At 62.7% G+C, this 12787-nt stretch overlaps 1 protein-coding gene across 1 annotated transcript in view; it reads right to left on the bottom strand.

The window, feature by feature from the left end:
• The window catches only part of UMODL1 (uromodulin like 1), a 62344-nt gene that overhangs the window by 23153 nt on the left and 26404 nt on the right, over window positions 1-12787 (bottom strand). Inside the window, exons 8-14 of the mRNA XM_055313670.1 lie at window positions 11065-11177; window positions 8395-8614; window positions 4765-4902; window positions 4033-4276; window positions 3704-3909; window positions 2322-2579; window positions 482-594 (exon numbers count right to left, since the gene is read on the bottom strand). Of these exons, the coding sequence (XP_055169645.1) occupies window positions 482-594; window positions 2322-2579; window positions 3704-3909; window positions 4033-4276; window positions 4765-4902; window positions 8395-8614; window positions 11065-11177 (1292 nt within the window). The remainder of the gene's footprint in view (window positions 1-481; window positions 595-2321; window positions 2580-3703; window positions 3910-4032; window positions 4277-4764; window positions 4903-8394; window positions 8615-11064; window positions 11178-12787) is intronic.

Here is a 12787-nt window from a genome sequence, read left to right as displayed (position 1 = left end):
GGTGGCAGGGCCGGGGCGCTGGGGGAGTTGTCGCAAATGGGCACAGGCGGGGCCTCTTTCGGGGGGATGATGGGAATGTTCTGGAACTGGCGGTGGCTGTTGTGCAGTTTCGCAGAAAAAGCCCAGAGCGCTGCACGGAGCCCTTGTAAAGTGTGGATTTTAGGGACCGTGAAATTAGATCTCAATTTTTTATAAAAGGTTTTCTTCGCCAGGCTTCCTGCTCCACGGGGTCCCACTGCCATAAAGGAGCTGGCCCAACAGCTAACAGCGCCGAGCGAGGACGCAGCAGGGACCCAGGTGTGTCCCCCACCTGCCGATGGGTCTAGCGGCAGGGACACCAGGCACCGCGCCGGACGGAGCTTCCCTCGGAGGTGGGGGGTCCTGGCACCTACACGTCCGCATCCCGCGAGGCTGTGCCTGGGCTTCTGTCCACCCCCCTGTGCACGTCCCGAAAAGGAAGGGACGGTCCCCCCCAACTCACCATCGTAAGGAACCGCTCCCGGAAGTCCTGATACTCCTCGCTGCTTGCATTGCCCAAGGACTCTACGTACCTGACGTTGGCTATTCTGACTTTGCCTCTGAGTTTCTGGGCCGCTGCGGACAGAGAACAAACCCGTCTGGAGCATTGGGAACGGTGACTGCGCAGCTCGGTGGCTTCACGTCGGCCAGAAAGAACGGCACCGGAGGCTGGTGGTGCCCCGCACATGCACACACAGCCCAGCCACCCCAGAGGACGCCGGCGTGCAGCCGGGGCACAGACGGAGAAGCTTCTGGGCCCCCTGCCCCCCTCTTCCCCGCCCCCGTGTGGCTCTCCACGCACACGCTGCCCAGGTGGTTTACCAGCAGGGACAACTTCGAGAAGGAAAGGAGGCGCTCTCAGTTAATTATGCCCAGGCCGCAGGGGCCCACCTGGATGTCCTGGGCAAATCAAGTCGTGGGGTGGCTTTGCCCCACCCCTGCCAGAGCCCACAGCCCACGGCACAGCGCCCAGGGGTCCTGACTCTCTTCTCCCTCCCCCTAGAGCACTGTCTCCCCGTGGCTTAAGGGTGGTCCCTGCTTTTGCACCAGGTCTGTTCCATGGGAATCTGTTCCCTCCACGTGGGGCTTCCAGGAGGCCTTGGTACAAAAACGCGGTCCAGGAACATCGCCTGGCCACACCCTGGCGTCTGGCAGGTGGCATCCAGCACAGCAGCCACCTCGTTCGGTCCTTCACTAGACATCTGTGATGCACCTGCCAGGTGCCTGCTGTTCAGGGCGCTGGAGGAAAGGCCAAGGTTCTCCCGGCGGGGCTGAGAGTGCTGCCCCCACGGCTTACTGCCCAGGCCTAGCACAAACCACCAAGCCATCCCAGGACGCATGGCCTGATGACCCCCACACCCATGTCCTTGGGGTCACGGCTATCGCTGCACCAGAGGACCATGGGTCCAGACGCCACAGCTTGATCTAAAAGCCTCAGGAGCAGGACAGGTGCACAGGTGAGAAGGGACAGGGACCCGCCCCGGCACAGGTCACATGCCTGTGGTGGGGGCTCCTCCTTCCAGCAGGTGAGGCCTTCCGGCAGTGACCGTCCCTCCTCCAGCCCACCATGAACCTGCTGGAGGACACCCTTGCACACCGACTTCCCTCTGATTTCCCAGTCCACAGCTCATCGGTACCCTAAAGGACGCACACGGAAGCTGAAAGCTCCTCTTACTGGCACCCCCAAGGGCTGTGCACCCCACCTTGGAGCACTCTGCCGTCAGCCCTTACACAGCTGCCCAAGACCTGAGGACCCATCTGCAACGTCAGCCAGCCCTTGGCTGTTTGAGCAACTTACGCATTCAGGGAAGTATCTGGACGACAGGTGCAAAGGGGGAGAAACAAGATTTGTCCGAACACATAACTATCACCAGCACCAACGCCACCTCACCAGGCCCCGGCCGGGAGGAGACAGACAGACAAGCTGTCCAACTGTCTCATGTCCCCTGTCTATCCGTCCTTCCTAGAAGCCAAGTCCAGGTCCGCTGAGAGCGGGAGCAATCAGAGGGAGGGCGTGACGCTCAGCACACCAGCACCACACGTGTTTTCCTGCCACGTACCCTCGAGGACACGGGGCAGCCAGCGGCCACCACCTCTGCGGGCAGAGTCCTGAGCACTTTGCGCCTCCGCGTGGCCCGCGGTCTGCCCCCTGCTGCATTCCTGGGCCCGCGAGAGGCAGAAACGCAGCTGCTCGCAAATGATTCTGGCTCTTTTGAACCTGAACGCGCTGAAAATCTCTCACGTACTTGTTCCCTCCCTTTGAGCACAAGTGGCCACGAGCGTCCCTGAAGCCCATTCATTACCTGTCCTCACTCTGAGGCGGGCCCCCGCACCTCCTTCCCCGCACGCTCCGGCCGCTATCTCCACCAGGTGCAGGACGCCGGGCTCCAGGCCCGACAGCGTCAGGCTCGCGTTCCGGGTCTCCAGGTGCACCGCGGGGCTCCGCGTGGAGGTGACGGTGAGCTGGAAGGTGGGGTGCCGGGCGAGGTCCGCCGCCCACGCCACGTGGAAGCTGGTGCTGGTCACATTGGAGACGGTGACCCTCTCAATGGGGACGGGATCTGGCAAGTGGGCATAAGCATCGAGCAAATGAAAAGCAATCCAGTGATCCAAGGAGAGAGGACCGGAGAAGCCTCACCAAACCCTAAAATCGAATACACTGATTGGGGACAGGAGAGGGCATCGGCGGACACCAGCCCAAGGAAGTCGTTCGAAGTCCCCCCCCCCCGCCCCACTAGCCCTGTATGTGGTACAGGGTCCCTGGACAGCCCCCTGAGCCCCAGGCTCCCTCGGACAGCACTCCCGCCCCTTCCGGTTTGGTTTTCTCTCTGCCACTGAGGTCCCTGGTCTTCCCTAAAGCAAACCTCTTGAGCAGATGCTGGGTGGCTCCTCCAGAGGGGTTACCCCACCACCCCTGAGCGGACTCATAGAGGGGCCAGCACAGGTGGCCATGGCTGGCTTCGGAGCCATTCCCGCAGGGTGATCCCGGGGGGCGCTCGACGGTACTGACTTACGGGGCCTGCCGTGTAGTCTTGGAACGTGCAACACTCAGCAGAGGAGATGCACCGATGGAGATACGTTTAGGTTCTGTTTGGCGGCAAGCCGGGGTCGGGCTAGCACAGTGAGCTCACAGGGATGCCGCGTGGGAGCTTCACGGCCGGGGCTGCCGCCCATCTACGGTGCTGCCCCAGGACCTTGGCAATGGCCAAGTCCTCTGTGTGCTGTCAGTAGAACTGCCAGGGGGTCTGCACGGTGCCAGGGACTGCACTAGGGCTCAGGGCTTCTGCACTGCTGGGGAGGCGTGGAAATGCTGGGGTGCCCAGCACTCCTGGGTGGGGGGGGGCTCTGCAGTGCTTAAGGGGACACATGCACCCCACAGGCTCCTCCTGGGCCCGACCTCCTGCTCCTGATGGGCAACCAGAAGGCTTGGGGACAGGCAGGGGAGGACTGGAGAAAGCACAGGGACCAGGTTTCAGTCCTAACAAGACAGAGGCCACCCCCAGGGACAGGGCTGTGCTGTGCCCCACTTGGCGCAGCCATACGATGAGCAAGACACCTGACTTTTCTCAAAGGTCTTTGATTCAATGACCGTGTGAGCCTTTACCAACTGGAACGCAAGGGTTCCCTGGTGTGCCCGGGGTCTCGGGGCACAGGCCCCCTAGCACATGCCATCCGAGGCACTCACCACAGGACGGAAGCTTCAGAGACTCAGGGGTGAGGGCTGAGGGCAGGTCCGGGGAGCTGGAGGGCCCAGGGTGCATGTTCTGTGGCCTTGTGGGGTCCAGGGGCGCTGGTGGTGTTCTCCAAGTGGGGAGACTGGCGTGCCACTCGATGTGGTCTGCGGGGCCCTCAGTAGGTGTGGGCCAGACGGGCGGCTCCATGCTGGAGTTTCTTGACAACCATCCAGGGGTGTCCAGCAGGACATTCATGGCCCCAGGAGGGGAGCCATGGGGGTTCCCGGGAGCCCTGCTGGCTGTCGCTGGGCCTGTCACCAAGCCTGGGGCCATGCTGGGCACCTCCTCCTTCATGCCCTGGCCTGTGCCACTCCCGTCCTGCTTGGCCACGTCGCTGCCCCCTCTCCTGGGTGGCAGGCCTGGGGTCTGGGCCTGGCCTGCTGCGGGCGTGCCCCATGGGTGCCCAGGGCTGGGCCACAAGGCAGGAGTCTCCCGGTCAAGGGCTGCTGTTTCTGTGCCGAGAACTGGGGCTGTTACTCCTGTTGCCGGAGGCAGGACACCTCCCGTGGGGCTCACCGCGTCACCTACCAAGACACACATCCACTCTCAGAGGGGACACCTGGTCCAAAGACACTAAGCAAAACCCACCAGATGCCACCCATGAGCGAGAGCCTCCCGGGGGGCCCCCAAAAGTGGGGACAAAGGCTGTCTCATTGGGGGCGACGGGATCACGAATGTTTAGTGGGGCTCGTGTCTGCAGCTCTCCAAGGGGGCGGCAGGGCCTCTCCACTGGATAAATGGGAGCTCTCAGGTGCCACGAGTGGAGCTCCAGCTGGGGGGCTGCAGAGCCAGGACATAAGCACAGGGCCCCGTTCTTGCAGCTGAATCCACCCGGCCCTTGCGGAAATGGGGCAACTTCTCTAGATCTGGGCTCAGCGCAGGGCTCGGTGCTGATGACCGGCGTCAGTGTGCCCTACGTTACATGAATAAGGGAAGGATGCAGGACAGTGGCCTGTGGGTGCTAGAGAGGCTATGGGATAGGAGGTCCCGGGGGTGGGGGTGGGGGGCGCACCCTCACAGGCCCGGCCCGCTCGGGAGGGGTTGGCGTCCCTGGCCGTCCGGCACCGACAGGTGTAGGAGCCCTCGAGGTTGATGCACTGGGCAGCGGGGGAGCAGTCGTGCCCCAGACTGTCTGCACACTCGTCCCAGTCTGCGGGGCGGGAGAGAAACGGGACGGAGCTGCTGAGAAACGGCCGGAGGCTGCTCACAAGGCAAAACAGCAACGGAGCAGAGTTCTCCGCCAGCACCTCTGCAGCCAGCAGTCGAGGGGCGAAGGCCGGGGCCGGTGGTGTGCCCTCGACACCCAGTGGGCCCCCAGCCCCCCGGAAGCCTGTCCTTGACCCAAGACCGCAGGCCCCGCATCTCCCTGTGACAATCTTCACCGCCGGCTGGCTGCTTTGGGGGCAAAGATTAGCGACTGTCCGTTCCCTTTGGAGCCCTTGGCACCCACTGGTGTGAATATGTTCTTCTCCTGTGTATTCTTTGTTTCCAGACCCCAAAACCAGGATGCTTCCCCTCCTCACCAATGGGCCAACATCCCCCCAATATTTAGCCCTTCAGCAAAGAAAACTAGCCAAGCCTGGAGGCATCTGGGTAAATCTAACCGGAACTCTTAGAGACGCACGGAGGAACGGTCCTGAACACCTCCTCCCCGGCCTGGGAGACTAAGAAGCCCAAAGACCCCCTGTCACTGGGCAGCGCTGACCCTTGTGGGCCGAAGGAAGAGCATCAGGTAAGGGGCCCCCCGCACCTGCTCACCCACCACACCCGACACAGCGGCAGCCTGGACCCGCACTAGCCAACCTGTGAAACAAGGCTCCTGGGGCCCCCACTGCCCTCTCCAACCCCCTCTTCCCGCCCCCTCCGGGGTACTGCCACCCCCACTCTTGCAAGGAAACATCTGATGGTCTCGTGCACTTTGACATGTGACTGATAAAGTGCTACATGTGACACGCATGATAAACCTGAAGGAGTAAATATCTCAAGCTGCATCCCAGGTGAGGAGGAGCCAGGCTAGGGGAGGGGGGACAGCTTTCCCCACACCCCGAATCCATCCTTCAGATCACTGCCTGCCTGTCCCTCCCACCCCAGGGGAGAAGGTGGCTCAGAACGGAGTGGCCTCTGCTGGGGGACCGAGCCAGGGGCCCACCTGGGGGTGCTGGGCTGGGCTGGGCGACAACCTGTGTCCGGGCCGGTCACAGGCTCCCCTGGATCCACCATGCTCGCTGGGCCAGAGGAGCCCAGACTCGCCCATATTTAAGTCATGACACAGGACGCACGCTCGGTTTTATGCGGAGAAAACTCTGCAGCCAAGGGCTGTTCTCGTGCTGTGGTTTTCAATTTCGCTTCATGTGATCTTCACGGAAGCTCACGGAACAGCTCCCTGAGACCCGAGGGCTCATCAGCAGATGCAACAGTCACCTCCCACCGCCCCCTCTCCTCCCTGCCCACCCCCCAGACAGGGCCCTGTGTCCCCGCCCCCGGGTCTTCCTGGAGCCCTGCCCCACTTCCTCCACAGCCTGCAGGCTGCTCGAGGGGTTTTGGGGGGTGGAGGGGGCTGGGGACCTGGGATGAGAGAGCAGAGCCCCGCAGTCCAGAACGGGGCTCCCACCCCTGAACACCTGGAGGCTATTTTTAGCCACGGTGATTCAGCGGCCTCCCCCGCCGGGGCAGCTGGAGCAAGCCCGAGTGAGGCAGGACACTTTGTCTCGTCTTGCGTTAGAGCCCCAGGCCAGGTGGTTCTCCAGTCCAGAGGGAGGAGGCAGGTCTGGAGTGAGAGTGCCCAGGGGGCCTCGGCACCTTCTGGATCCACCAGACGCCTCGGGGGTGCAGGGGGGAGGGCTCGCTCCTGGGGGCCCTGCAGCTGCGGGAGGGCGAGCCGAGCCGCGGAGCAACAGGGTGCTGCTCAGCGAGGGGCACGCCCTCCTGGAGGCAGACCAAGGACATGTGGCCACCCACTGACCCCCCCACGACAGATGGGCCCAGGGAGAAGCTGAGGTCATGACAACGTGACCCCCCGCGCTGCTGGGACATGTTGACTCACGGAGGCGAGAGCCCCCGAGCCACCCAGGAATGCTCCGAGGGCGCCAACAATAGCATTTCTGTGCAGCCGCGAGCAGAGCAGCCTCCGAGCGCGGTTTGCTGGCGTTCCGCAGGACGGCCACGCGTGCGCTTCTCGGGTGCCCCGCCCGGGGCCTGGGCTGCCTGCCCGAGGGGGGCTGGGCCCGGGGCTCTGGTGACACAAGCCAGCGGTCGCTGGGTCACAAGACCCTGCATGGGGCTGGGCGCCCCCACCCCAGTCGCCGGGCAGGAAGGGGGTGCCGGCACCAGGAGGCCTCCAGGAGCCTGCAGGGCGAGAAGGGGCTTCTGGGACCTCATGGGGACGCTTGACGGGACCTGCTGACACCCTGAGAACATGAGCGACGAAGGCGCCTCTTCTTCCTCTGCCTCTTCTTCCCCCCCCCCCCCCCAGATCCTCACAAGCTCCCAAGCTGGCTCGAAACAACAGGGTTCATTCTCACACTTGCACAGGCCGAAGTCCAGGATCCAGGGGCGGCGGGGCCCCATCTGGGGCTCAGGGCGGAGGGGGGAGCGTCCTCCCTGCCTCCTCCGGCCTCTGGGGCTCCCGGTGCTCCTGGGCTCGTGGCCCCCAGCCTCGGCTCGGTCTCCCTGCGGCCGTCCTCCCTGTGTGTCTGGGTCTCTCCTCCTCTGCGTCTTCTCCTGTAGGGCCCTCCCCCGATCCGGGGCCATCTCCGATCCTGACCTTAATTTTGTCTACAAAGACGCTTCCTCCAAACTAAATCTGCAGGTCTAGGTGGACATTTCTTCGGGGGGGTGGGGAGGTCACCCCTTCAACCCGCGGGCAAGGAGCAAGAGTAACCCAACGCCTGGTGCACAGGGCCGGGACCGGGAAGCAGCACTCGGGGCCGCTGGCTCCCCTGAGGGATGCTCGGGTCTGGCCTTGGGTGGAACTGAGGGAGCAACTGAGGACCCCCCGCCGGGGAATGTCATCCCCCCCCCCCCCCCCGGCTTGAGCGGCAAAACCTGCCTCACACATCAGCCTGTTCTCTGCTCTCTCCCTATCTCTGTCTCTATCTCTGTCTTCCTGTCTCCCTGTCTAGCTCTGTCTCTCCCTACGTCTGTATCCCCGTTTCTTTATCTCTGTGTCTCTGTCTCTCTCTTCTCTACCTCTACATCTGACAGTCTCTCTCCTCTCCGTCTCCCCACCACCCTCCTCGTCTGTCCCGAGGTGTCTCCCCCTCCCCTGATCTACGACTTCCTGCCTCAAGGCAACATGAAGTGAAATTACATAACATTCAGGCCAAGGAACTAGAGGCCGGTTGGCAGGTGGCGCAGGGGACAGCGGCCCCCAGGGCCCTTCCCCTCCCGGGTCCTCCAGCCCCGTCCCACCTCGTGTTCTGGGCCACCTGCAGGAGTGAGCTCCCCGGGCTCTGGGGTCCCTCTCCCACTGGAGCAAGAAGCGTGGGATGCAGGTGGGCCCCCACGCAGGAACACAGAATAAGGATTCGAATTTCATGCGCTTGATCGATCTTTCACGATAAATACGCGTGGACCTGAAATCGCGTGGCCCGGCCGCTGAGGGGCCTGGCGGCAGTGGGCTCGGGTATAGAGGAGAACCGACCTTGCACGCGTGTGCCCCGCGGGTCGATCCGGAACACCCGGCTCGCCCACAGAGGCGGGAGCATGGGCGCCAGCGTGGAGAGTCCCACTGGGAACTCAGGGTCCTGAAGCAGCAGCCTGAGCGTCACCACCACGCTTCCGGCCTGGAGAGACACGATGCGCACCTTCAGCTTGCCTCTCCTGTACAGGTCGGACAGCGCTGGCGGGAAGGCGTTTGCAACCTAGCGGAGAAGAGGCAACGGCCACTCAGAGCAGATGCTTCAAAACCATGGGGCAGGGCCCGTGTGACCCCCCAAAATGGTGCACAGAATGTGTCCCCTTGGTGACCAAGAGGAGGTGTCCAGCGACCAGCCTCTAGGGGCCAAGAAGAGACAGGAGCACCTGGCCCCCCGCACCTCTCCCAGGGCCTCCCCAGGGACAGCCACGGTCCCCACTACAATTGTGAGAATCCACGGGCACCACGACAGTTGGGCTCCCCGTCACGGAGCACAAGACGCACAAAACACTGTGTGCCCTGGAAATCGGTGTGCAGGCGACGAGTGTGTGAGACAGATGGAGAGATGTAGTGGCTACTTGCAGCTGCGCCCCTCACGGGCTGTATCCCCCCCGGAAACACCGGGGCCACCGGTGTGCAGGGCCAGCATGCCGAGAGAGGGAGGCCACACACACCACGCCCCCCCACACACCATGCCCCGCACACACGCGAGAATCACCGGGCACGTGAATGAGCACGGACACCCTCCTTCCTTCCATCTGTCCCATGTCTACACCCCTCCTTCTACCTGTCCCATGTCTACACCCCTCCTTCGACCTGTCCCGTGTCTACACCCCGCCTTTTACCTGTCCCGTGTCTACACCCCGCCTTCTACCTGTCCTGTGTCTACACCCTGCCTTCGACCTGTCCCGTGTCTACACCCTCCTTCGACCTGTCTCATGTCTACACCCCTCCTTCGATCTGTCCCATGTCTACACCCTGCCTTCTACCTGTCCCATGTCTACACCCCCCCTTCGACCGGTCCCGTGTCTACACCCTCCTTTGACCTGTCCCGTGCCTACACCCCCCCTTCGACCGGTCCCATGTCTACACCTTCCTTTGACCTGTCCCGTGCCTACACCCCCCCTTCGACCTGTCCCTGTCTACACGCCTCCTTGACCTGTCCCGTGCCTACACCCCCCCTTCGACCTGTCCCGTGTCTACACCCCTCCTTCGACCTGTCCCGTGTCTACACCCCTCCTTCAACCTATCCCGTGCCTACACCCTCCTTCGACCTGTCCCGTGGCTACACCTCACCTTTGACTTTTCCCATATCTACACCCCGCCTTCTACCTGTCCCGTGTCTACACCCCCCATCGACCTGTCCCGTGTCTACACCCCTCCTTCGACTTTTCCTATGTCTACACCCCGACACCCCGCCTTCTACCTGTCCCGTGGCTATACCCTACCTTTGACCTGTCCCGTGCCTACACCCCCCCTTCGACCTGTCCCATGTCTACACCCCTCCTTCGACCTGTCCCGTGTCTACACCCCCCCTTCGACCTGTCCCATGTCTACACCCCTCCTTCGACCTATCCCGTGCCTACAACCCTCCTTCGACCTGTCCCGTGTCTACACCTCACCTTCGACCTGTCCCATGTCTACACCCCCCCTTCAACTTGTCCCATGTCTATACCTCTGCTTCGACCTGTCCCGTGTCAACACCCCTGGTGTGGACATTCCATCTGTCCCGTGTCTATACATTTTGCAACCAGAAGCACTAACAGCCCTTTTGCTCCAGAACCTCCTTCCAAGACATTTATAGGGTGAACAGCCTCAGGAGAGGGCAGATTTGTCCCCGTCTCCCAGCATGAAGATAGTGTCCCTTTCTGGAACCACATCTAGGCTGATTTGCTTTTGGCCCTTTGCAAGATCCGGTTTCCCTAAGTTCGGGGCTCCTCGGCCGTGACACAGACGCACTGTGTGTGTGTGTCCCACCCACCCGGGCCCCCCACTCCCCCCTCCCTTGTGGGACTTGCAGGCCAGAGGGAACTGTCAGCAATGGTGCCCATGCTGCCTGTCAGCTGTGCAGCAGACAGTCCTCCGTCACTGACCCCAGAATCCCACATCTCCCGCCAGCGCCCCATGACAGGAACAGGTGAACTTATCAGTTTGAGGGCAGGATAAAATCTTAGGCCATTCATGGTTCTCGGTGGTTTAGCAAGTCACTTGGGTTCCAGGTTCATCTGTCACCCAAGGGGAGACAGCCCTGGCCGCTGGCCTGGTTCCCCTGGGCTGCATACTGCTGCCCCCTCATTAGCCACGGGGAGGGTGGATGCCGTGACCCCTGGTAAATGCCCCCCCCCCCCGCAGTGAAGCCCCAGCACTAAAGCAGGGAGACAGATGCCCCAGGCTACCTGGATGGAAAGTTCCGCAGAAAACCTGGCTGCACCATGAGGGGCGCGCTTGAACCAGAGTGTGGTTTTCACAGACCGTTTGGCCCTGTATCCAGATTTAAGGGGAGCCCCCCTAAGGGGCAGCGCTTGGGTAATCAGTGCCCAGGATCTGGACTGGGGTGACGCGTGCTCGTGCACAGTCGCAGAGAAGGGGCTGGCGCGCACGGGTGTCTGGCTTGGACACCCCTCCACCTGCCCCCCCCCCCCCGCCCCGGGCACCGTGTCTGCGCTTCGGCTTTACCTCGTGGAGCAGCAGTCGGGAAAAGTCCTGGTACTCGGGGCTGCCGGGGTTGAGCAGCTCCTCCGTCACGTTGTGGTCCAGGACCCTGACAGTGACTCCGAACACGCGGGCATCTGCAACAGCGATAACGCAAATTGGCCAAAATCGGTGATGAACCGTCACACACGCCTTGCTGTCACTGTTCCCCAGAAAGTCTCCTCTTCTGAGGGGACGTGTGTTTGCTGATAGATGGAGGGAGGAGTCCTGGATCGGGGAGCTGCGGCGGGGGACGCAGATAGGAGGGCGCTTTACCTCCGCGCCGGAGGAAGGAGCGGCCACACACACACACACACACACACACACACACACACGCTTCTACCGCCAGGGCAGGGACGGGCGGGACAGGAGCAGATGTCACACGTGGCCCCCGCCGGCGGGAACCGGGACTCAGCCGGCACATGTATGGTCCGCAGGCCCCTCATGCCATCCCTCACCCCGCGTGGCTGCGGCTTTCCCGCGTCGTCCATGCACACAGCCGGACGGGTCCTCACGCCAGATGCCACCAGGCCCCGGTACCCAATGCACCTGTCCGCCCAGGACTTTCCAAGCGTGGGCACCCAGAGTCCCATCCCAGGAACCGACTGTCCCCGGCAAATCGGGAGGGGCGGTCGCCCGGCAAGGGAGGCACCCCTTCTCTTTGGCCATAAGCAAAGCCGGGAGAGGTAGGATGGGACGGGGAGCGCGTGTCTCTTTCATCGCCGAGTGTAAAACCAACATCCAAGCAGGCCCTGCTGCGTCTCCGTGTGCTTCTCTGACGACCTAACGGCCGTGGGCCAGATGTGCCCTTTATCCCTGCTGGGTGCACGCGCCACGAGGGCTGCGGAACAGTCACCGGGTTGTACCCCGTGCATTTCTAGATCAGGGCCTCTCTGGCCCTTCTCCCGTCTTCGGGGCACCAAGTGTCCCTGTGATGTCAGCCTCGACCCCGCCCACAACGAGAGCCTCCTGGGAAGGGGGGGTCAGTGTCCACCTGCGCCTCTGAAATCCAGACTCTCTGTGAGGCTCTGCAGCCACTGTGACCGGAAGGCCCACCGCCTCCTAACGCCGAATTACCTCGATAGAGCCTTTAACGTGAACCAAGCTCCTTAAGAGAGCAGCGTGCTCACAACAGGCATTTTTACAACATGGAGAAGGAGAGAAGAGGCTGGTGGTTCAGGAGTCTTCTGGAACTTTCCTGAGGGCACGGGTTGCTGAGCCCCCCCCCACCCCCCACCCCCCGTGCCCATCTAGACATGCTCAGAATGTCCCATGGGAGAGGAGTTGGGGAGGGAGCAGAGGGAGGGTCAGCAGAAGCAGGGGATGGGGAGAGCTGGGGTCTGCCCTCACTCCCCGAGGACCTAGGGAACCGAGTGCTCCCTCACTTACTCCCGGCAGTACTTGGACCCTAGAATGAGAAGATGACGTGGGTCCTGCTCTGAAGTCGGAAGCCTCGTGTGCCAAGGTGGGCCCATTTCGTGGCTGCGGCTCCGGGGGTGAGGGGGGGGCCGCTGCGTGCCCATTCTATGTGTTGTGACAATTCAGCAAGGGCCGGCCCCAAATTGGCGCCCAAAGGCTGCAGGACCGTGTCCTCAAAGGCCTGTTCATTCCATCCCTCATTCGTTCACTGCCCCGGTCCCTGGCACTGGCCCTCATCTCCGCACAAGGCCTCCCACGCAGCGATTTCTGTGCTCTGTCCCCAGACCGG

Source organism: Nyctereutes procyonoides, unplaced genomic scaffold (assembly GCF_905146905.1).
Source record: "Nyctereutes procyonoides isolate TBG_1078 unplaced genomic scaffold, NYPRO_anot_genome, whole genome shotgun sequence".
In the NCBI taxonomy this organism is placed as follows: domain Eukaryota; kingdom Metazoa; phylum Chordata; class Mammalia; order Carnivora; family Canidae; genus Nyctereutes; species Nyctereutes procyonoides.
Note: the sequence above shows the minus strand (reverse complement) of the source record. Positions and strands in the feature narration are given on the sequence as shown.